This window comes from Heliconius melpomene, chromosome 9 (genome assembly GCF_056956725.1).
Source record: "Heliconius melpomene rosina isolate 202511_hmr_F chromosome 9, ASM5695672v1, whole genome shotgun sequence".
In the NCBI taxonomy this organism is placed as follows: Eukaryota; Metazoa; Arthropoda; class Insecta; order Lepidoptera; family Nymphalidae; genus Heliconius; species Heliconius melpomene.
The window spans coordinates 6,667,771-6,692,964 of NC_140397.1; the positions used below are offsets into that span (position 1 = coordinate 6,667,771).

A 25,194-nucleotide genomic window follows, 5' to 3' on the forward strand; every position below is an offset into this window, starting at 1 on the left:
ATTTTGCAGCACACTTTGTGCCCCTGCGCCACGACTGGCCTATAAATGATAAAATTTGTGCTGTGACTGCTAGAAACTATAATTTACATTATTAAAGCTTTATTGCTGGATCACTTGTCAAAATTTTACAGGCTGGGACCTGGGACCGCAATAACTGTCAGTTTTTAGATTGACATCTAGGACCGACTGTTTAACTGGCCTCTGAAGAAGACAAGTCTCATGTTTGTGCTTAACCTAATCAATCATAAATATATATTTTAGTAACTTTACACTACTTATTTATAAATTTAGACTATGTTCCAATTTTATAGAAGATATTTCTGTATATAATAAATAATCATTACACATTTTATTTATAAAAACATAAAAATTACGTCACTCACTTTAAGTGTAAATAAATATATGTATGAACACGAACGCTATTCAGATAAATAAATAATCATATAGCTCAAGCCGGCGAATCCGCAAGCGGTTCGCTAGTACCTATAATATTTAACAGAAGTATCCTTAAATGTTTTAAACAGAGTAAAAATTAAACTCATGACTTGGCTATTCTGTTGTTATTCCGTTGAACTAGACTGAAATAAAAAATAATAATAAAAAAAAGATCCTAGATTCGAATCTACTACAATTGTATTTACAATTAAATACTTGCCTACTGTGCCTCGATACACTACTTTTATTACATGTTAATATATTTTGGACCCTTAGGGAAACTACTCGTAACCTTATTGCCCCACATTTACAGCACTCACGAAAGTTTAAGTCTACAGAACGGTTGGCAAAAAGTTTTTCCTTTTCTCTTCGAAAAGTTCATTTATATGTACCTCTACGGTATGTGTGCGCTAAAAGGAAGTAGTAGTGGAAATTGTTGGGAATATTTGCTCCTTGTGTAGAACAAATGTTGAATAACGTTTTGAGGTTGCTGATTGTAAATCGCAACGGTTGCTTTCCATTCTCGGAAATAAATTACGAAAATTTTATAACATCCTGTATACCGCATATGGGAACCTACTGGGAAGTTGAAATAATAGATAAGATTTAAAATCATTGAGTTAATTTAGTTAAATTGAAAATAACGTATAATAATTATTAGAAAATTATAATAAAATTTTATTTTTCACATATTTTCTTTCATTCCAGAGTGCCTGCTGAGCGGGTAGGATGCAACGGCATGCACCGCATCGTATTGCTGATGACACTGTTCTCAAGGGCGGTCACCTCCCATATACATGTCACAGGTTTAGAATTTTGATATATTTTAATAGTTTACATTGTGAATTACTGTTTTATTTATTTTATTTTTAAACAAAGCTATAAAAAGGTTAGTAATTATTAATTTTTAAAACAAAAATAATACATAAACTAAGAAAATCTCCACTAGACTTAAGAAACACGCTTTTTCTCATTGGCCACCCAATTTTTGAGACATTTTCAGCAGCAGAACTCAACGCCGCGAATTGTCTTAAAATGACATAATAAACAAATTTATTTTATTTCTAATTTTAGAATTCATACGAGATAAGGGAAGCTCTCTAAATGCTTTCCTACAGAATCTTAGTAGCAGCCATATCAAAATTCCACCTTGGTATAATGAGAACGTTCAGCTTTGTTAAGTAGAACACTTCTAAGCACTTACGGATGTGTAATTTAATACGGCATAAGCTTCGTTTTATAAGAGATTAACTTTATTTGAATGAAAATACACATTTTACATAACAAAAATACATAATGAATAACAAATCTTTTATATGTAAAATTTAAGCGTAATAGAAAAATAGATAGATAGATAGAATATTTAAAAAATTACGGTAATTGTATTGTCTATAACTTCATCTTGTATCCCGTACATAGAAGGCTAGGTAGAGGGAACCCGGGAACCTAGTGTTAAAACACTCCAGCCCCATTGAGATATTTCCTTTCCCTAAATTCCGCAAAATTAATCACCAGTGGCCTCGACTAGCTACTAGTTTTACTTAATAAATAATAACATATTTACAATAATTATATGGAATTCTATGAGATATTAATAAGAAAAATCGACAACATTCAAAAATACTTACTTAAACTAAATATACAAAATGAAACACATTTTTAACTGGAAATTAATAGACTTAAATTTCAAAATTAAAATTTCAATGAAAATGTATCCATTGTCCATATAGAAGTTGTATGAAGCTAATCCCTATATTGTTAATGCCCGAGTCAGCTTCGTATCTGAAGTAAAATGTATGTCACAGTAATACGATAATTTTTTATTAAAATAATATGATGAAATTAAAATATTTTTATTTATAAAAATGTGTAACTATACGACTTGTTGTGGGTTCAATGCCAACTCGAGGAAATGAAAAAATAAATGTTAATAAAATGTACATATTAATTTCTTTAGAGGCAATTCGCGGCGTTGAGTTCCGCAATTCAATGCACAATGCCTCCAAAATTCAACGGAAATTGGGGAGCGGACTATCTTAACTCTAGGTTCCCTCTACCTACCCTGCTGTGAGGGATACACCGGGAAGCTGATTTAATTTTTAATTTTTGTTTCAGTGCCAGAATCAGCTACATATCTGGGAAGTACAGTGTCGTCCACAGTGGCCATGCCTTTGACGAAGCACCGCAAAATGTCAGCTAGACGAGGAAAAAGTGACTCACCCATGCTCAATTATATATTCGATTCGTATGCAACAAGTAATAAGCACTTTCATGATAGGTGAGTTATAGAAGATTATTACTTTATGTAGTTTATATTATTATGAATAAATAAGTACGGCGGTTAAGGGTTCGATTCCCATTCGGAGTAATTAATTGTTTTATTTTACTCTTTTCTTGAAACTTGGAACACGTTTTCTTGTTGCCAAACGAATATTCTCTTTTTTCAACATTCTTTCTTCTTTTTTCTTTATTAAAACACTTCATTCTCCTCGGTGACAATCTAACCCAAAATGTCTATATTTAAGATTATTTTTAAGAAACATCCAGATTTGTACATAAAACGTTCTTAAAATTTGAAATTATAGTGTCACTGTAAACGATTCCCATTTAAACACATGAATTATTTAATATCTTCGTTCCCTCGCTCTGGTAACAGAGAAAATCTGGCGTTAAATTCTGCCACTTAACAGGCAATGCCTCGAGAATTTGACGTAAAATGTAGAACGGAGTGTCTTTACACAACGCTTCTGCTTGTTCTGCTAAAAAAAATGTATATAACTTATCCGTGTTATTCCAGCAAAAGCCAGAAAATGCGTAAAGTTATTTTAAAAAACTGTAATTGATATATTTTACTAAGTACACAAGAAGTCTTCCTTAATACTTACGAAACAACCCTTAACTTATTAAGCTGAAAGCTTTTCAGAATTTTACGATTTTTACGTTAAATTGCAACATAGAATTGTACTTTTGCATAAAATAAATTATATCTAAGTGTTAAGAATTTTTTTCTTTTGCCGAGAAGGTGATATACAATTTATACATATAAATAAAATTTAGTCTATTTAAGATTTCAAAATATCTGTGATTTTCTTAGTGTATATAGTTATTTATACCATACCAAAACGAAAACAACTTATTTTAACAACTTCGTCTGTCTGTCTTTCTGTTTGTATGGACAATCTCCGTAACAGCTGAACCGATTGTTATGGGACTAATACTTAATTGGATTGTAGAAGTAATACATATTTGCACATTTTTTGTTATTGAAACATTATAAAATAAAAACGCGGCCTTGAGTTCCGCCTCTCAAGCAATGACTGTCTTAACAGGTTGTCAGATTTTTCTCTACCTACCCTCCTATATGCGGGATACAGTTGAAGCTGAGAAAAAATATAATAAAAAAAATAGATTTAGCAGAAGAAAATAGTTTTTCAAAACATTATCTTAAAAGTATTTACCTATACAAATGCTAACAGCAAAAGTTGTAACGACTGTATAAGAATTTCGATACAAAGAATAAGAACGTACAGTCTGTTTGGCTAACGCGCTTGGACGGATTCCAAAAGGCGCAAGTACATTTCCTAATATGTTCAAACTTCAAAGTTTTATATAGAATATATAGTATAGGTAATGGGTACAGGTACTTACAAGGCAGTCATTGCACAACTGTACACCTGAATGTAGATTCGAAGGGTGCGGATTCGATTCCTATATAAGGAAATGAATTTTGTTAATATCCTCGATCTGGTAATAAGATAAAGCGAGGTGTTAACTTTCACCATAGCCCAATGTCTCGAAAATTTAGGAACCATTTAGAAAACATTAGGTCTCTGTCAACCTTATACCTAACTAGGGGCCCGCTCGCGGTTTCACCCGCGTGAACTACGTTATTATTTATTTATGTCTCCATGACTACGTCCTAGTGACGTCTATGCAAAATTTGAGTTTAAAAAGAGTGAGAGAGAGAGAGTTTAAAAAGTTATTCATACAAACTTTCGACCCCAAAAACAACCCCTTAGAAGTCGAATATTACAAATTTCCGTCTTAGCGAGCACCTACGTCCTATAAATAACTCCTATACAAAATTTCAGATTCCTAGCACATGTAGTTTCTGAGATTTCGTGATGAGTGAGTGACCTTTCGATTTTATATGTATAGATATGCGAGAGACAGAGCGAAGCTGAAGTTTAATACAAATATCTTATTAAATATAACGATTCTTATATTTTGGCTTTGTGCTTCTTCCCAATACCAGGGTAGATATTGATAGGTTTACTAGAATCAAGATACACTTTACACAGATATTTAAAAAAGGCGGAAATTAACGCCGTGGTTTGTATTATGAAAATATACCATAGCGTTTTCATATAGACTCTCTATCACTATGCCACAGAGGCCTTAAGTACTAAATCTAAAAATAAAAATAGAACCTTTCCATATGCAATCTATGTATGTAAGTTTTGAGCTAAGCGGATTTTACGTTTGAAGTACTGACTTTACGGAAAGTTCCGTAAAAAGACTTATGTTTCTTTTACTATTCACACATTTATATTTATTTAAGCTTACTTTTAAAAGCTTATTTTGTTTGGGAATTGTTTGTAATATGTCAGATGCTTAAGAAATACTGTGTGTGTTATTTCGATAACTTCGATATGATGAAGTTTGTAAGTATCGCAATCTATATAATGGTTATGCATTCAAATTCTACTAGTACTGGATGGCAGAGCTTAACACCGCGTTTTGTCTCTTTACTAGAGCGTGAAAATGAAAATAATTCACAACCTCGAATGGGTTTAGAGCCCACAACCGTCGCGTCAAGTGCTAGGAATCTGAAATTTTGCATAGGAGTTACTTATAGGACGGAGGTGCTTGCTAAGACGGGAATTTGTAATATTCGACTTCTAAGGGGTTGTTTTTGGGGTTGAAAGTTTGTATGAAACTTCGTTACTACAAATGCTAGGAGTCTCAAATTTTGCATGGACGCCACTTATAGGACGTAGGTACTCATGGAGACAGAAATTAATAATAAAGTAGTTCACGCAGGCAAAGCCGCGGGCGGGCCGCTAGTAGTCTTATATTTTCCTTTTAAAAATACATAAAACCTTTCTTTCTATAGTGAAAAACGGAGGACAAATTTATATTTCTAAGTCATTTTCTTGATAGATACTTTTAATTAATTAAATTACAGATATTATATTGTAAATAAATAGTTATCGTAGAAATGTCGGTACTATCTGCCTATTTACGTAGCATTGATTACATTTACTCAATATAGAATATTTCGAATTCCGTTCGAAAAACACAAACAAAAGTGTAACTAAACATCGTTAACGTGACAGTTGTGGGTTCAATTTCCCCTCCAGGGAATGAAATAATCACTATTGAGTTACAGCGTTGAGTTTCGTTAATCAACAAGCAATGCCTTGAGAATTCGACGGAGAGTGTAGAACGGAAATATCTATACAGTGACATTAGAAAATATCAAACCCATAGAGATATTCTCTGCAAAATTCTTCCACCCTCCGTCTGTCTATAATGAAACACAGCTACTTTATTCCTAAGCTGAATAAAGCTATTATAAAAACTGCTGCATAATACCATTTTCCATTATCTTATGTATATTTTGTAAAAATTTGTATAGAAAAGCCGTAAAGGGCTTCTAAGGAAAAATATAGTTAATTTCACGCTAGAACAGCTCACCATTTTGAAATGTCTGACAAGGGACTGGTAATAATTACATATGAATGAAATTTACGAATGAATAATATGAAATTTATTGGTATTATATATATTTTATTAACATTAGGTTCCCTAAGCCTACCTTGCTCTGTGCGGGATATAGGGTAAAGCTGTTTTTTTTATATAATTACTATTATATTGGGATATATCTTATAATAAAAACGTATCGGTATTTTTTCTTTCGGCTTTACGACTTTTCTCGCATACCAGACAGGGTAGACAGAGATTAAAACACTACGTTCTTTCACTTTCCGCTCAATTTTCTATTATTTAAAAAAAAAAATTCTAGTTTTGTTTCAAGTTTCAAATTTCTCTAGATGAAATATTTTTCTCCACCAGTTCAAGCTAAATAGTTTTTTTATTTCATCTTTTAATACAATAAATATATATTACTTTTACTCAAATATAGAATAATGTTGATTTTGATCATCCTCATTGAAGATCGTCTTTGGTCCTTGTATATATCTATATTCTTTTATAGTATACCTAGTAGTACCTTGTAGTCCCTTACTTTGCTGACTTTCGCCAATATTAAGAAACGCACCATTGCGTCAGGTTTACATTTGTCAGTTCGATAGATCCCTATGTTAGTATATCTAAAGGAAAACGGACCTGGAAACTTTTTTATAAGATAATTTATTTATATATAGTTAAATAGTTATATTATAATACTATGGGGCTCCCCACCCGCGCCACTTGACGTGTCGCGGGTGTCAGCGGTCGCGACATAAAATTATTAATTTTATTAATTAAATTAATAAAATTAATTTTACACAAAATACAGCAAAAACAACAATCTTTTAAATTACGTTGGTTATTTGATATATGTTACAGCTTAACATATCCACACGATCTTTAAATAAACAGTCTTGACAGACAAGCAGACAAACAACGATTCTTTTATGTACGTAACTCTAAAAAATGTACTATATACGTATACAGTATACGTTGAAATGAAAATATTTATAAAATTAATCATTTTAATAAACTTAATTATATTTTGGTTATATATTTTCATTGTAATTGTAACTGTATCTTCATTACAAATCTAAAAGAACTAACAAAACAGATTGTATATTCAATTCCCACTGTAGGTAATTATATATTCTATATTTTCAATTTCTCGCTATGGTATTGAGGCAAAGTGCGGCGTTGAGTTCTGCGAGTTAACACGCAATGTCTCTAAAATTCAACAGAAAGCAAAGAACGGAAGTACCTCGATGGGGACAGAGTGCTTTAACACTATGTTTCCAGGTAGATACCTTCAATATGTTCGAGTTTTAGCAGGGTACTGCTATATGGGTTATACTGAAGCTAAAAAATAGCAGATAGTAGAAACAGGAGAAAGAGGGACCCTAATTTAGCGCGATATCCAACGTGATTTATCTCCTTATCACAGTGGGAAAATGAAGGAATTTCTCTTAGAGAAAATCGATCCTACAACCTTCGCGTTAGCAGTCTACTGCGCTATACCATCCAATATATAACAATTTTATATTATTACATACATTACAAATAGTCACTTTATTTTTTTACTTCTACACGAAAAAGGTCACTGGGACAAGACAAAATTGGAAATTTCACTTGCAAATAGATGTTGAAATACTAAAAGTTTCTATAAGAATACTAAACTTTATTATCAGCTTTTTGTACTTGAAATAACAAGAATTGAAACTAATTTAAAAAACTATGTTACAGTTCGAATTATTCATCTATTACTTATTCAGAATATATTGTCTTTTACATGAAATGTATTAAAAAATAATAAAAGTATAATCTAAAGAAAATTATATATGTTGGTTGGTAAGTAAAGCCATAGTGTTAGTCTCTGTCTACCATTTTTGAATCAATTGCTGCGGTTTATCTATGGGCGTAGGAATAGGCAGGGGTGGTCCGTGCCCAACCCATAGTAATCTGGTGTCCATTCGAGAAATATAATATCTGTTCAAAGCTTAATAAGTCCAGAACCCCAAGAAAATATTTCTAGACACGTTTATGGTTTTATCTTCTTTCTAGAGGGAGGAAATAAAAATAATTAGTTCTTTCTAAGCCACAACCGCTCTGTCTTTAGGTAGAATCTGTGCTTTAATATCTCTACTAGACCGAAAGTACAGGCAGAGTTCCTAATGATTTTTCACAAAATATATTTCTTTTATATCACCAAAGTTTCTTTCTTAAATTGACTATTACATATTTTATATTACTATAGCATCAAACCAATTATATTAAAATAAAAAAGAAGAAAAAAATATATATTTAATGTAAGATACAATAAATAGGGTGAGAACGACGTCGCGGCAAATTATTCGGTGCCTTTGTTAAAAATGTTATCAATTTATTTCAAGCTTAGTCATCTATATAGACGCTAATTTACACTGTCTGTATATTGTCATAGAGTAATAAAATATATTTTTAACCGACTTCAAAAATGAGGTTATCAATTCGACTGTATTTTTTATTTTAATATTTATTTTTTTCGTCTTTCTAACAAAAAGTGAGTATAAAATAATTGACGTTTTAAGCTATTTTTAAGCTTGACCCTGTATCTTGCACTTAGAAAGTGTTAAAACACTCTGTACCCATTAAGCTACTCTCTTCTCCAATTGCCACTGAATTCTCGCGGCATTGTATTTATTAATTTACTTATTTAATAAAGAAAATAAAGAACTAATACGAAAACTACTGGAAAAAAACTTTCCACTGCTTTTACCGATCTGAAAAAAAATATAACATTTTATTAATTTACATATAATCTTATTTCATTGAAATGAACAAGCTCCATAATTTCTTATTTCCCTTGAGAATTCACAACAATCCTCGTGGTAGAGGCTAGTACCACAAAGGCACTACATTCGTCACGCGACGTAATAATTAAAAGTTATTGCTAGAACGAATTGTGGGACCTTCAAATGTTTTACATTTACACTATTTGGATGGTATTTAAAAAAATATTTTTAACTGAATTCTAGTAACAGAAATTATAGCTCTACAGTTATTTGTTTCTTGGTAAATAACAAACTATGTAAAATATAACGAATTTATATTTGGCACGAAAGAAATTAAAGTTAAAAATGTAAATTTATTTTATAACAGTATATAAAGAGGCTATTTTATGTATAGCCTTATTATTAGATTTTTTTTCTTTTAACGTAGCGGGACACTAATCCATGTTTGTCACTTGGAAACTTTCCAAGCGATGACCAGTAAGCCTAACTTTTTTTCAAGCTATGTCGACATTCTTATATGCTATTAACTTATTTCTGTATTTATAAGATATTTAAAATCAGCTTTATCCTATATTCCGTACACAGCAGGGTAGGAAGAGGGAACCTAGTGTGAACACTCGGTTCCCCACTTTCTGCCGAATTCTGGAGGCATTGCGTGTTGAGTGGAACCATACACCAGAGCGTAGAAATGGAAATATATACGTAAATAAATATTTCAGTTCCTTGACACCACACCCTTGTGCCGCTGCGCTACTACGGCCTCGACGACGATTAGATATTTAATTAAAAACATAATGAGCTGTCGGCTATTGTTTGGTATCAGATAAAGATTTCCCGATTTGTATTTTCGAACATCTTACAGCAGTCCCTAGATATATTTTTATTATAACTTACAGAGCTCTCCGCTCTCCGCCCAAAATAAAAACATTGAGAACAGCAAAAGCAACAGTATCTATAAACAAAAATACATAATTAAAATGTAATCACTCCCCCGAATCGAAATAGAACCTACAACCAACACATATAATCAAATACCCTACTAAAATGATTCTATTTTTATTATCATTGTAACGATTGTATATATAAAACAATCATAAAATACTTTGTTGCAGATTCAAAGCGCCATCCTTCGAAGGCGACATGAGCTCAGACGCCATTATCGACGCCGATACAGGTGCAACGATTCTATTTGATTGCCGAGTGTCCTCCTTGAGAGATAAAACGGTTGGTGTTTAATAAATTAATAGTTTACTATCTTTTATAGTTCTGTAATGCTTTTAAATAAGATATAGATTTTATAGTGAAGTTGTAAGTAGAAGAGGCAAATCGCGGTGTTAAGTTACGGTATGAAAGAAAGAAGGTGCCCAGTGTGCTTCAGAAAACACATCTTAAGTAATTTTCGGCTTCAATGAAAAACTGTATTAAAATACATCTATAAGAATAAAATAATGTATAAATGAAATAAGTAGTATTAAATATCTTTAAATTATCGTGACCTTTTAAATATTTTACGCGAAAAACGAGAAAATGATATCTAATATTTTGCCACTTTACATTTATATACATTTTTATATAAAATCAAACTAAAATAGTATAGTGAAATAGCAAAATTGTATATAAAAGACAGAAAAAAGATAAAAAAATATTTCACTTAAATTAAATACATCTAAATTCTAAGTTAATAATAGATTATTTTCCTAAAACAATTTCATTATTTGTTGTCAGACGAGCCTTTACATAAGTAATTAATTTAGACTAACAAAAGCTAAACAGTACGCTTTCGACATACAATATAAACTTAATTATTTTATTCTTGGGGCTAGTCGTGGCGTTGGGGCATAAAGTGTGATGTAAACGAGACTGGTTGTGGGTTCGATACCCACTTGAGAAAATAAAATATTTATTTAAATTTATGCTTCCATTTCTTTGCTCTGTTTGTTTGTCGAGGCAAAACGCGGCGTTTAGTTCCGCCACTCAACACACTATACCTTCAGAGTTCAGAGGAAAATGGGGAACGGTTTATCTCAACACTAGGTTCCCTCTGCCTACCCTGCGGTGTGCGGGAAATAGCATGAAGCTGATTTGATTTAGATTTTTTTTATTCTTGCTGACTGAAAAGTTGTAAATATAATTAACTGGCTTTTACCTGCGGTCTCCAACTCCTTAGTCAAATAGTTTGTCCTTTTCTGTGATTATTTTTCGTTCCTTGGTTCCGAACGTGTCAATCGAGCACTCAACACTTCTTTAATGTTACGTGATTTGGAGCACAAACGGAGGTTATTAAAAAAACGACGTCAAATTTAAACAGTAAATCAAAAAATAAAAAAAAAATCACTTAACATAAAGTAAAATGTACTTTGATTTAATTAAACAAAAATAATTATATAAACATTTTATAATTTTAAATGATTAATCATGTATATTAAATTTAAAAATTTTTGCAAACCCGACGTTTCGAACAGTTTGCAGTAGTCCGTGGTCGAGGGTAGACTGAGGTGGCATTCGTCTGTCAGTTGTCATTATTATTATATGAAACTACCGCCAATGATTTCTTAATTGCCTCGCGTACTGGCCTGGCCTGGAGATTTAGCTGACAGTATCTTACCCTCTGGTAATTGCTATATTTTAAAAATAAGTTTTTTAAATGTTATTTTATGTAAATAAAAAAGTACAACTAAATTATTGTTGCTCCAAATGAGCTTTAAGAAAAAAAACCTGTTTTCTTATCTTATTTTTTAATATTCTAAATAAGATCTATACCTTATATTGAACATTTTGAGTAACTTTACTAAGAAGCGTGGTTATAACTTAATATTTGTTCTATATTAGGTTTCGTGGATCCGAGTATCTGATGATGAAAACTTAGAACTATTAACTGTGGACCTGGAAACACATACAGCTGACTCAAGGTAGGTTAGAAGTTTAAATTAACATTTATATGGGAGTAGCAGGAAACTCGTCCCTCCTTCTAGAAGTATATATTAAATTTGGTATAGAGAATATTGTCTTCAGCTTATTTACCACTACTGATTGAATAACATAATTAAAAAAAATAGTATAGAAATTGCAATTTTAAGGTGAACTTATTTATTTTTTGTGTTGTCATGAAATTAATGTATTTGTATGGAATAATTGTGAGGCCAGTCGTTTCACAGGCTGACAAGCGTGTGACTGTTAACACGACAGGAGGTGGGTTCGATTCCCGCTCGAGAAAATGAAATAATTCAAGTAATAAGTAGTATATCTATATCTATATATATATAAAATCGAAAGGTCACTCACTCATCACGAAATCTCAGAAACTACAAGTGCTAGGAATCTCAAATTTTGCATAGGAGTTAATTATAGGATGTAAGTGCTCGTTAAGACGGGAATTTGCAATATTCGACTTCTAAGGGGTTGTTTTTGGGGTCGAATGTTTGTATAAAACTTCGTTACTACAAATGCTAGAAGTCTCAAATTTTGCATGGACGTCACTAGGACGTAGTCATGGAGACAGAAATTAATAATAACATAGTTCACGCGGGTGAAACCGCGAGCGGGCCGCTAGTTTTATATACAACTAAAGATAGAAAAAGAGAAAGTATTCTAAGCTCTTTATCTTCATACTACAAAATACCTAACATCCCATTATCTCCACTCAGGTACAAAGTCGACGTAGCAGGTGAAACTTGGAAGCTTACTTTGTCTGACGCCAAAGTGCAGGACTCCGGCATATACTGCTGTCACGTGTCCACCCACCCGCCTATGCTGAGGCGATTCCAGCTGGTAGTACATCGTAAGTACTTTTATAGCTAAAACTATATTTTAAGACATTTTTAAAGTATTTTATTTCCATTAAGACACTTCAGTTCCTAAAACAAGAATAGAGTGTCTTAACCCTAGGTTTCTGCCTAACCTGCTATATGCGGGAAACAGCGTGAAGCTTTAAAATACTTAATTGATGAAAAAATAGTTTTGTTTTTTAACTTCATGTAGGCAGAGAGCTAATTTTCGAGACATCGCGTGTTGAGTCGCAGAAATTAAGACCGAGTTTCTTCTTCATTTATTTATTTAATTCCTTTATTGGTAATCGAACTCACAGCCTTTGCATTTACAGTCAGGTGCTGTGCCGCTACACCACAATGACTAAATTAAATTTCCTCAAGAATTCAGCGACAATTGGGGAACGGAGTGTTAATGTCAAATATAGCGTATACACAATAGGTTCCCAGGTTCCCTCTTCCTATTATGCTATGAATAGGATACAGTGTGAAGCTAAACAAAACAAACAATTTAATTTCTCTTAAAACAAAAACAATAAAAAAAAACTCATAAAAGTCATTGTTTCAGCGCCCGTAATAAAAATGAGCAAAGAGGCTTTCCTCGAGAGCGGCGAGACTTTGTCACTGAAGTGTGCAATATTACATTTGAGTGTAAAGGAAATTATACCTTTACTACATTGGTATAAAGGCAATAATAGCATGCCACTGGACGAGACAAGAGGTGGCGTTCTTATAGAAACTGACCTATTGACTCTTACTAGTCATCTTCAGGTAAGCTTCTTTTATATTTTATTGTAAATTTATTATCACTTAAAGGTGATGTTTGCGGGTTCAATTCACGGTTGAGGTAATTAATATTATTACTTTTAGGGTTTTATACCCTAAAAAAAATCGAAACTACGGCGTTAAGTTCCGCCTATTCAATATGATTATGGATTTAGGTTGAAAACGGAGAACGAAATCTTTCTATATTAGGTTTTCTCTGCTATTGCTATATCAAAGAGACAGAAATGCATAATAAAGTCTATTTAAATGTCATATTTGATATGTAAGGTTAAACATGATAAAATGAAAGGATATGACGAGCTTTTCGCTCTCGAGCTTTTGCTCGCTTTCTAGCTTTAAACTGAAAAATTGCTTACTACGACTCTATTTATCTACTAATAAGTTTTACATGAAAAATATGAGGCCAGTCATGGCGCAGGGCCATAAGTGTGTGACTGTAGACGCGACTGGTTGTAGGTTCGATCCCCACTCGAGGAAAATAAATATTTATTTAAAGTGATATTTCCATTTCTTCTTGTTCAATTAAAAAGAAAACTTTCCATAGCTATATTCCATGGCCCAGAAAAGACTGTTATACGAGTATAGCCATTAATAAAATTCAAGTCTAATTACTTTTCCAATTCATTAAGAGAACAATCTTATCTTCCCTAACAAAAGTTATCTTTACATTCATTTCTAATGTATTCTGAGTCGTTATACTTAAAAAGTGAAGTGATTTTTTATGTTAAGGAACCTCTTTAGACCATTCAGTGTTGCTTTGGGGGAATTACGATGAATTTGAAGAGCTATTACTTTTATACATTTTTTACTAGCTGAGAGGGATGTCGGTCCTTTTTAGAGTTTAGGTGTTTTTATACTTTATATGTGTGTTTTTCTTATGAAGATTACTTTTTAAATAATTTTCTGTGACTGTTGTGTAAATGCGATGCTTGTAATTCAGACAGGAATCGGAGAGTCTATCTGAGGGTTTTGACACTATGTTCTCTCCATCTTCCCTGTGTATATAACGTAAAGCAAAAAATACTTATCTGTATATGGGAAATATATAGATAAATATTTTACTCATAGTATATATTTTAAAGTATAACATAAGTATATGTATTTTTACTGTATATTGTATAATATAATCTATATATTTCAATGCACTCTAGTTATTTCCCCATGTAGCTATAAATTCAAAAGATTTAAATTTAAAATTTATATATATTTTATTCACTCTAAAAAACAAAAGAATTCAAAACTAGTATAACATATAAAAAAAATCAATTAAACAACTTTTCAACAGAAATGAAAATGAAAAAAAAAACATGTCCAAAATAAATTCACTATAATTTAAATAGGTCAAACTGAATGAATGTATGTATTTAGTGCGATTGAAACTTTAAATTGACAGATTCTATTGGATTTTCCGATTATCGTGTTTGCTATTTGTTCTGGACTAGTTAAATTGCTAATTAAATACTATCGTATACTGAATGAATGAATGAATGATTACTGTTATATATTGGAATTTTCAATGAAATTAGGATCGTTTTGGTATAGTTCATATGTGCTTGGTAGTTGTTAGTTCGATTTCCCGTTGGATTAAATAATTTTACATCAATGGACTTTAGGTCTCGATTTTGTTTGTATGGACTGTAAAGCGTCGACTGTTTTTTTCCCTATCACATTATTTGTTATTTAAATTTGCTATTTATATATTGTACCATTGATTTTGAAAAGAGCAACTGTTGAGTTATAGATTGTACCATTGATTTTGAAAAGAGCAACTGTTGAGTTTCTTGCCGGCTCTTCTCAGCAGAACTGCCTTCCGAACCGGTGGTAGCTTTTTGTTCATATGTTCATTCGACGATTCAAAAGTGCTTGTAATAATTGCCTATTTGAATAAAGAATATTTTGAATTTGAATTTGAATTTGAATTTTCACTTAAATTTTCATACAATCATCACCGAGGTGAAAATTGAACCCAAAACCACAGATATGCTTTTAAATTTAAAAGAATTGAATTTGAAATTTATAGATACATTTTAGCTAGGTATATTTATGTTATGTTATTATTTAAATTAATATTCATGTAGGTCCAGCGGGCAAAGCCGCGTGTGGGCCGCTAGTTTAAAATAAAAACAAAAGAAACCATAAAGAAAAATTAACTTAAACTAGGTATTATTCGCTTGAGTAATTCTGCTCTACCTCGAATTTAGCTATATGTAACGTAATTTTGTACCTAATTTAATATTTTAAGAAAAATAACGTTAGTTTAGTCACGTTTTTGTGTAGTTTTATTTTCGCCGACAAAGATGCACGCAGTGAGCATATTTTATTTGCCTTAAAAACATTATGGAATTATCTTCCACAAGGCTAGTGGAAAAAATTCTTTGAATGTAATAATGTTATTTATGTTTTTATTTTTATATATACTTATCTGGACTTTTTTTACACACTGTAAAAAAAGTCCAGATCCAGGGTAGGCAAAGGGAACATAGTGTTAAAACACTCCGTTCTCTACGCACTGACCAATACTTATACCATTGTATTTTGAGTTGCAAAACTCTATGTCGCGCGTCGCTCGAAGAAAATGGAAATATTTAATATTTCATTTCCTCGAATGGGAATCGAACCCATAATCTGTTGCGTTTATAGACACACTTTGTATCCCTGCACAACGACTGTCCTCGTAAATATATTTAGTAATATAATTTTAAAATATATTCAAGAGTTATTATCATTATGAACACATTGATAGTCATGTATGATACAAGCAGAGCTTAATTGGTTAGTGTTTGGACTGTTTCCAAAAGGCGCAAATCCTACTAATATATTTTTTATAAATATATACGATTTGAGTTAGGATTCCAAAAATAAATATTATTTAAAAATAACTAATCATTTCTCCCCTTTGATAAAACGCGGCGTTAAGTTATGCGATGCATGTTCTCTAAAGTAGGGACCGTCTATCCTTATATATCTGGGAAATGCTTGAAACTGGTTTTTTTACTGTATTTTCGTCGTAGCTTCATACTATATCTTGCACATAGTAGCGTATGTAGAGGGAACCTAATGTTAAGGGTACTTCATTTCCCCACGTTCGAGAATCAACACCGCACTTTGCCTGTATACTAGAAGATGAAAATATTAAATATTTTATTTCCTCGAATGGGAATCGAACCCACAAACTATCCCGATAACTGTCACACGCTTGATCCTATGAGCCATGACTGACTTCATTTTATTTTTTTTTATTATATTGAAATTTCACTACGTACTAACAAGCACGTGTCAATAAATAATTATTTGTTAATCTAGAAATGACTGGTTCAAATAAATGTTACCAAGCTTTAAATGAACACGAATACTTTTTTTATTGAATAAATTTACTTTTTCATTTAATTATCGATGCTGTTAAATAAATAACTTAATTTTAGCAAAAAAAATAATATATCACAGTCAATATGAATTAGTTTGAGTAATTTTTATTTCGAGTTGTTCATATTAAATATTATAAAATACATATATGTAGGTACTATAACATAAATTTTAGTAATCTCAAGTTAGCACTAGATTTTTTTTTTCAATATCATGTTTATTTTATTATTAATATTATTCATTTATTATTTCATATTTTTATTTTCTTGCCCTGGCATCAACGCAAAGCACGGCGTTCAGTTCCTTCACTCAATTCGTAATGCCTCAAGAATACGGCGAAAAATAGGAAACGGGTGAAAACGTGAACTTGTATAGGAGACGTGTGTCTTAATGGAAACGGAGTATCTTAACACAGATTCTCTCTGCCTACCCTGCAACCTGCATATATGTATATGAATATAACAGAACGAACGTTAACGCCGCGCTGTATCTTGTTAAAGCAGGAAAATAATAGAATTAGTTGATAGAGAATTACTTGTTACACCAAGTTTTCGCCTCCAAAAAGTTAATGGGTCATAATCAGAAAAGTGGACATTTTCGAATTCGTAACGTAACTGATAAGTAACAACACTGATAATGTTTGTTACGAAACTGATGATATAAGGCATTATACACAACAAAGTAAGGATATTATACGAATAAAACTACTGTTGTTTTTATTTAATGAGACACAAATTGAAATTTTAAAGATTCAATCGTTGAATTAACAGATTATAAATGTAAGAAAACATAACAAAGTGACAATATTAACAATATAATAATGCTAGTTCGTAACGTAATAAATTTCTTTCTTCTATTTCTAGTTAGAGATCACAAAGTTAATGATAAAATTAAATCCACTTTAAAATATATCAAAATTTGAGTCGTTATCACGGGAATTAAGTTTAATTCTTTGTAAGTGTTTATTCCGCATATCTTCATATTTAATAAGATTGGTCTTTTTAAGACGTTCTCTATATCTTTTATGTGTTTCAGCATTTGACATAGGAGCCATGACGCTTACTGAAAATAAAAAAATATTTATCAATAGATATTTAATAATATTTTATGTTTATTGTTTAGATCTTTAACAACGCTAGTACAGAACGTATTTGTTTTTAAATAAAAGCTTCACCCACTTGAACTACATATTTATTAATTCACTATCTCCAGAGAAAAAAATAGTAATTACAAAATCACAACTAATTTCAGGAAGAATAAAAAAATGTTTTTAACTAAATCGGTTAAGCCGTTTCTGAGATAAGCGTGCACAAACACATTAGACAAACAAGCAAACAGGCAAAAAACTTAAAAATCATTACTTTACGTTATCAAAAGTCACCAATTATTTTTTTCATATGCCAGCAATTTTTTTTTATATACATATCTTCCGATGGTAACGTAATTATGAACTAGGCTTCATATTTTCTCAGTTTCGTTACGTAACGAAATATAACGCAATTGAGAATAAAGTCTGAGAAATTCTAATCTTTTTAAATATTTGCTCATAAGCCACGTGTTGCATGTGTAAGCACTGAAGTTCTTTTTTGAGATTTTGTAAAAAGAAGCAAATAACATAAACAAGAAAACAAAATTATAGAATACTTACCAAAATAAAAGCCGTTTATAACCCTGAGATGTAATTTTACATATTCCCTCTAAAACATTTGAACCCCTCAACTGCTGCGAGAACACTACTTGTTGTAGCTACGACAGCATTGACTTTTAGAATTATGATGTCACAATAAAAACTAATATTAAACACCATCCAAAATAATTGCATTCATAATTTAATTGTACGTTACTAGCCCTGAGTAACAAAAAATACAATATTTTGGGACAAATTTACTTAATTCATATATATTATTTATTAAATAATATATCAATAAAAGTACTTTTGTTTAATATTTTGCATAAAGTAAAGTAATATAAACATATCTGAAATCAAATAAAACCATAAACATTCGTAACAAATCAATTTTTAAAAAGTAAAGTAGTGAATGGGACACGAAAAATTGTATGGAAGCATTTTGAAAAGTTTTTTGCAACTAACAAAAAATACTATTAATAGCCATAATACATTTAAAATATTACAAAAAACTTTAAGTTAATAAGTAAATTTATCGTAAATGGCAAAATATTTAAATTATCTTTAAAATTGTATTTTTAAAACGCATTCAAAGTAGCGGGACAAGAAAAGACACAAAATGTACACTTTTTCTGATACCCTAATAAATCTTTTATGGGTCTGAGTATACGTGTGTATAATAAAATTCCGCAGTGTATTCTTAGTTTGCCACTACAAAAATTTAAAATATCTGTAAAAAAAATTCTAACAAGTAAAGCTTATTACACTGTTCAAGATTTGTATTGTATTGTATTTAGAGGATAAGCATGTATGGAATTAATGTCTATTGAATGTAATGCAGGATAGCTGCCAGCTAATGTAATAGATTGTACCATTGATTTTAAAAAGAGCAACTGTTGAGTTTCTTGCCGGCTCTTCTCAGCAGAACTGCCTTCCGAACCGGTGGTAGCTTTTTGTCCATATGTACATTCGATGATTCAAAAGTGCTCATAATAATTGCCTATTTGAATAAAGAATATTTTGAATTTGAATTGATCGCTAATTCCAAAAGCTTATTTGCCTCTACCTAATTGTATTACCATGAAGGTCAAGCACTAAAGGATTTCTCTCATTCAATTACAAAAATGAGTATCAAAATCAATGAGTATAGCACAAATGGGAGCTATCAGATTTTATAGTCTTTGGTAACAAGCCAACGTAATTTTTGTATTGAAATTTCGACTTTATTCTTTAGGGGAGAAGGATCATTATTTTGGTGTAAGAAAAAAATTGGTAAAAGTACTCTTTAGTCATCCACCGTTAAGAGTTATTCAGATTATGCTTCACTTGAAAAATGGTTATTTAATTCTACCTCCATATTATTTGAGCTGTTTCTGAATATAGTTTTATTTATATTTCATTTTTCATGAAATATATTTCATATAGTGCCGTAGGGGCACAGGCGTGCGACTGTAAACACGGCAGGTTTGCGGGTTTGATTCCGAATTAAAATAAATAAATATTTAACACTTCATTTTCTCGTTCCTTTTTTTTTTTTTTTTTTTTTTATTGAAGATGGGTAAGCATTTGTCCGCTATCTCACCTGGTGGTAAGTGACGATGCGAACGATGGTGGAGCATGCTTACCCAGAAAATGCCTATTCACTCTTTCCTTGAAGACGGTCAGGTTATATTTAACGGGGAACAGTTGAGCAGGCAGGGAGTTCCACTCCTTAGCTGTTCTTATAAGGAAAGTGGAGGCGAAGCGCTGCGTACGAGAAGCAGGCACATCGATAACATATGGGTGAAACCCCAGCCTACGTCTAGTGCTCTGCTGATGGAAAGGAGAAGAGGGTATCAGGTCATGCAACGCTGCTGCACACTCTCCGAAATGTACCCTATAGAATACCGACAGGCATGCTACTTTACGACGGTGTTCGAGGCTTTGCAGCTTTGCCTCAACAAGCTCTGTGTCGCCAATGAGCTTCTTGGCGCGATTTTCAATCGCGTCTAAGGTCGCTAGCTGATATTTAGCAGATCCATCCCATAGGTGACAGCAGTACTCCATACACGATCGGACTTGAGCTTGATAAAGTTGAAGAAGCTGTCCCGGTGTGAAATACTGCCTAACCCTTGAGAGGACACCTAGTTTTTTAGCTGCTGTAGTAGCCAGAGACTCGATATAACGTCCAAAGTTCAGATCTGACGTAAGGTTAATGCCAAGAAGCTCAAGATGGTCAGCCATCGGCACGGGTACATCTCGGAAAGTCGGAGTAAGATCGAAGGGGCTCCGTTTTGTAGAGAATAAACACGCCTGAGTTTTGGTAGCGTTAAACCTGACAAGATTAGCATCACCCCATTCGGAGACGCCCTGAAGTGCCAGATTCAGACGACTGATCATAGACTCCCGACAAGACTGGATTTCGTTCCGGTTGGCCTTCGCATTAGACAGATATTTGTCAACAACCGTGCTGTCATCAGCGTACCCAACGATACCGGGTACTAACATATCGTTGATGTGCAGCAGGAATAGGGTTGCGGACAGAACAGAACCTTGAGGAACACCGGCATTTATAGCCTGTTGATCAGATACGCGGCCATCAAGGACAACTTGTATCGATCGCTCACTCAAGAAGTCTGATATCCAAATGCAAAGGTCAGGCGGTATTCCGTATGCGGGAAGCTTACTTATGAGGCTTGCGTGCCAGACCCTGTCAAATGCTTTAGAGATATCGAGAGACACGGCAAGGGCCTCGCCATATCTCTCGATAGCCTCGCCCCATACGTGAGTGACATACACAAGGAGATCTCCCGTCGATCGTCCTTTACGAAATCCGTACTGGTTATCGCTTAGGAGATCATTATCCTCCAGATATGCCACAAGCCTTTTGTTCAGTACACGCTCCATAGTCTTGCAGAGTATGGAGGTGACTGATATCGGCCTGTAGTTGGCAGGGTCAGCCCGACTGCCTTTTTTGGGCACAGGTTGCACGTTTGCAAGCTTCCACGACTTGGGCACTACCCCAGTCTCTAGTGAGAGTCGAAACAGGCGTGTTAGAATAGGAGACAACTCAGGTGCACAGTTTCGCAGCACAATCGCAGGAATGCCGTCTGGGCCGCTCGCCTTATTCACGTCTAGATTTTGCAGGGCTACGCGTACCTCTTTTTGGCGAATGCGGACAGCTGCCATAGAGCAGTCGGCGCGGGGTGATGATGGTGGTGTTTTACCAGCATCATCTAGACGCGAGTTATCCGCAAACATAGAAGCGAACAAGTTCGCTTTATCTTCCGCAGTGTGAGCAAGCGAACCATCTGGCCTCTGCAAGGGCGGCAAAGAGGGCCGACAGAAGTTAGTTTCGACCGCTTTCGCAAGTGACCAAAATGCTTTACTACCCGCTGGGTACGAGGCAAGCTTAGCGCCTACTTTACGAATGCGGTCGAAACGAGCTCTGCGTAATTCTTTTTTGCCTAGCCTGGAGGCCCTGTTGAAGTTTTTCTTCAGTTCACGAGTATTCGGAGCTTTGCGCGTGCGAGCATCAGCCCAGGCAGTGTACGCCTTCTGTTTCCGCGCTTCTGCACGGTCACAGTCAGCGTCAAACCATGGGCGAGCTTTACCACCAGAAGGAATATCAGAGTATGGTATGAAATACTCCATGCCCTGCCGTAAGACTTCGGTTATGGCTTCTGCGCAGCTCGACGATTCTCCTGAAGAAAAACAAGATCTCCAAGGATAAGCTGAAAAGAAGTGGCGCATCTCATCCCAGTCTGCTGACTTGTATCTCCACACCCGTCTTATACCGCAAGGGCCCTGATCGGGTGGTGAGTAGACGGATACAGACTTCACCAGACAGTGGTCAGAGGAGCCCAACGGGGCCGTAACTGCCACAGAGCATCGGTCTGGGTCTGTAGTCAACAGAAGGTCTAAGCAATTAGCTGTGTGGGACCCAACATCGGGGACCCTCGTCGCACAATTGACCAGCTGGGAAAGATTTTGCAATAGTGAAAATTTGCGCGCTTCACGTCCAGCGTGGTCAGTCGTCTGGTATGGGAACAGCCACTCTTTGTGGTGAGCATTGAAGTCCCCCAGAATGAATAACTGTGCGGCTGGATACCTCTGCTGAATCTCCTCAGCAGCTTCGTTGAGATGACCAAAGAGCCTGGTTGTCTCCGCATCCCCATTGTGCGAGCGGTAGACACCAGCATACACATTTTGTGTTGCTCCAGTATCGACCAGTACCCAAAGTAAAGAAAAACCCGGTACCTCAAGGTTTTTGAGACGCTTGATGCAGATGTCATCGCGAACGTACACGCAGACCCCTGCTCGCAGTTCGAACCTGTGTTCCAAGGAGTAGCCAGGATAGTTGAGGTACGAAGCGTCAGCTAGACATTTGATCTGCGTCTCAGTTAGGAACAGAAGATGCGGTCTTTCGGTCTCTAGGTGGTGGTGGACGGCGTTGATATTAGAGTGCAAGCCTCGAATATTGGTGAGGTGCACTTTCAATGGGAGGACGTGCAACCGCTGTTTAACCTTGTTTCTGTTTCTGTGCTTCATAATATTATTATTTGAGACGAGAGAAGAAGTGAATAGGCAGGAAGAAGGCAGTTGTGCGAGGCATCCTGACTCGTTTAGCCAAAGGAGCGAGCTGACTGCGACCACACACAGAAGAGGCTGGCTTGGAGACCGCGGGGACGCCCGAACCCCCCCGGGGATGCTCACCTGGTCCTCCCATCCGGTCGCCAACCGGCAAGGTGGAACAACCCGGGATTTTTCGTCAGGTGGCGGGGCAGCCTTTCACGGGTGGCTTTCCCGCTACTTGGGCCCCCAACTGCCTACGGTCGGCCAGCGGTGCACCGTGCTTCGGATCCCGCTAGCCTCCAGAGCCAGACACCCGGTGCCGCGACAGTCAGGCGCTCCAAACCGCTTACTGTCAAGATGCAACTGCACAGACCCAACCTCCACATAGGCTACTACTAGCTGCGTACCGGAACGCGGTGATACCGTTTGGCGGTACGATTTAGTTAGTAGGGTGGTAACCAGCCACGGCCGGAGCCTACCACCGGAAAGAGTGTTGTCCATTTAGCACTGCCCAGGGGTCACGTGTAGGGTATCTAGAGTCATGAAGCCCATACTGGGCTTCGCCTACGGACGCGGAGTTCCTTATCAACAAGCATTTCTTCCAGACTTGGTAGGAAAGTAGGGAACAGTTATGTCTTAATGGGAACGGAGTATCTTAGCACTAGATTCCTATGTTCCCTCTATCTACCCTGGTACGTGTTATGTGCGGTATACAGCATGAAGTTAAAAAAATATGCCTCGACTTCGCAAGAGCTCGAATATCAAAAGTAAAGGATCAAGCACATATTATATATGTATCTAACACTTTCCCCACTTTGCACCGAATTTTTCGAGGCGACACCTACCCGGATTTATGCGGGATAAAGCGTGAAGCTGATTTTTTTATAGCTCATCCTCGGAGAGTTGCGAGCGACTACTATTAAAATACAAAATTCATTCGTGAAACAAGGCTATTTTATATTTGTGTCACAAACATTTTTAATCGAGGGATAAATATTATGTAAATATGTATTATTATGTTAATTACGAACACAGCGTTAAACCTATTATCATAATTATAATAAAATAATGATAGAAACCGAGTTAAGGGCTGTTTTAGTTAAATAATATTGTTTTTTAATAGTTTCTTTTTATTTCCTGTGTTTTTGATAACATATCAGCGCGGCGTTGAGTTACGCTATTCAATAAACGCAATGTCTCGAAAATTATACGAAAAATGACAAACGCGGCTTTTCAATATTAGGTTCCCTCTGCCAACCCTGCTATATGCGGGTTACAGCTATCTATACTAATATAATAAAGCGGAAGAGTTTGTTTGTTTGTTTGTTTGTTTGTTTGTTTGTTTGAACGCTAAGATCTCTGGATCTACTAGTCCGATTTTCATTGTTTTTGTTTTGTATAAAAGCTGCATTCTTCAGAAGTGCTATAGGCTATATAACATTACATTACACATATATACTAATATATTTTAAAGTACATTCTAATTTGACATGCAATTTATTCTGCCATGTTAATAACAACCGTCGTTGCTACGCGACCGCTACCGCGACGTTTTGATATTCATCCTTATGAAAATAAATATAATAGTCACTTTTAGCATTTTATCTAGATTGAAATTATAGTTTACTGTATAACATACTAATAAATAATTAAGGAGATGTCACTGATTCCAAATGACCTAGCCACCTAGCGGGCGGCACAGTATGACCGACGCGAACGGGCAGATGACGTTGACGGTTTTATAAATTTTCATACATTTTCGAACTTTATTTGTTGTTTATAATTAATTTAAAATACACTTTGATTCTCTTCTTATTTTATTTGATATTGCCCGCTAAAATTACCCTACTTAATAGAGAGAAATGTTTAGTTATTTCGTAGAGTCGATATCTATGTACGCACGTACGGAAAACTTTAGGTACTTTTTCTAATATTAAGAATACCTATCCTTTAGTTACTTTTATTCCTTTTGTTAGCTCATTTCAATAACTCAGATAATTTTTTCTAATAATGTGTATCTACTTATTATTCTTTTTGATTATTTGAGCTTATATTTTCTTACTAATTCTATTGAGAATTGAAAATAATTTCATAAATATATTTAATAAATATTCTTATAGTTGAAGCAGGCGTAGCCGCGTCCGGGTCCACTAGTAAATATATAAATAAGAAAATCTCATTAACTCAAGAGGGTGAAGGG

The 25,194-nt window shown here is 34.2% G+C and overlaps 1 protein-coding gene across 1 annotated transcript in view; it reads left to right on the plus strand.

The window, feature by feature from the left end:
* Positions 1–2,548: 2,548 nt before the first annotated feature.
* Positions 2,549–25,194, plus strand: part of LOC146536388 (lachesin-like) — a 36,218-nt gene continuing 13,572 nt past the window's right edge. The window contains exons 1-5 of the mRNA XM_085190333.1: positions 2,549–2,713; positions 10,013–10,124; positions 11,730–11,809; positions 12,545–12,678; positions 13,233–13,435. Of these exons, the coding sequence (XP_085046459.1) occupies positions 2,601–2,713; positions 10,013–10,124; positions 11,730–11,809; positions 12,545–12,678; positions 13,233–13,435 (642 nt within the window). The 5' untranslated portion in view covers positions 2,549–2,600. The remainder of the gene's footprint in view (positions 2,714–10,012; positions 10,125–11,729; positions 11,810–12,544; positions 12,679–13,232; positions 13,436–25,194) is intronic.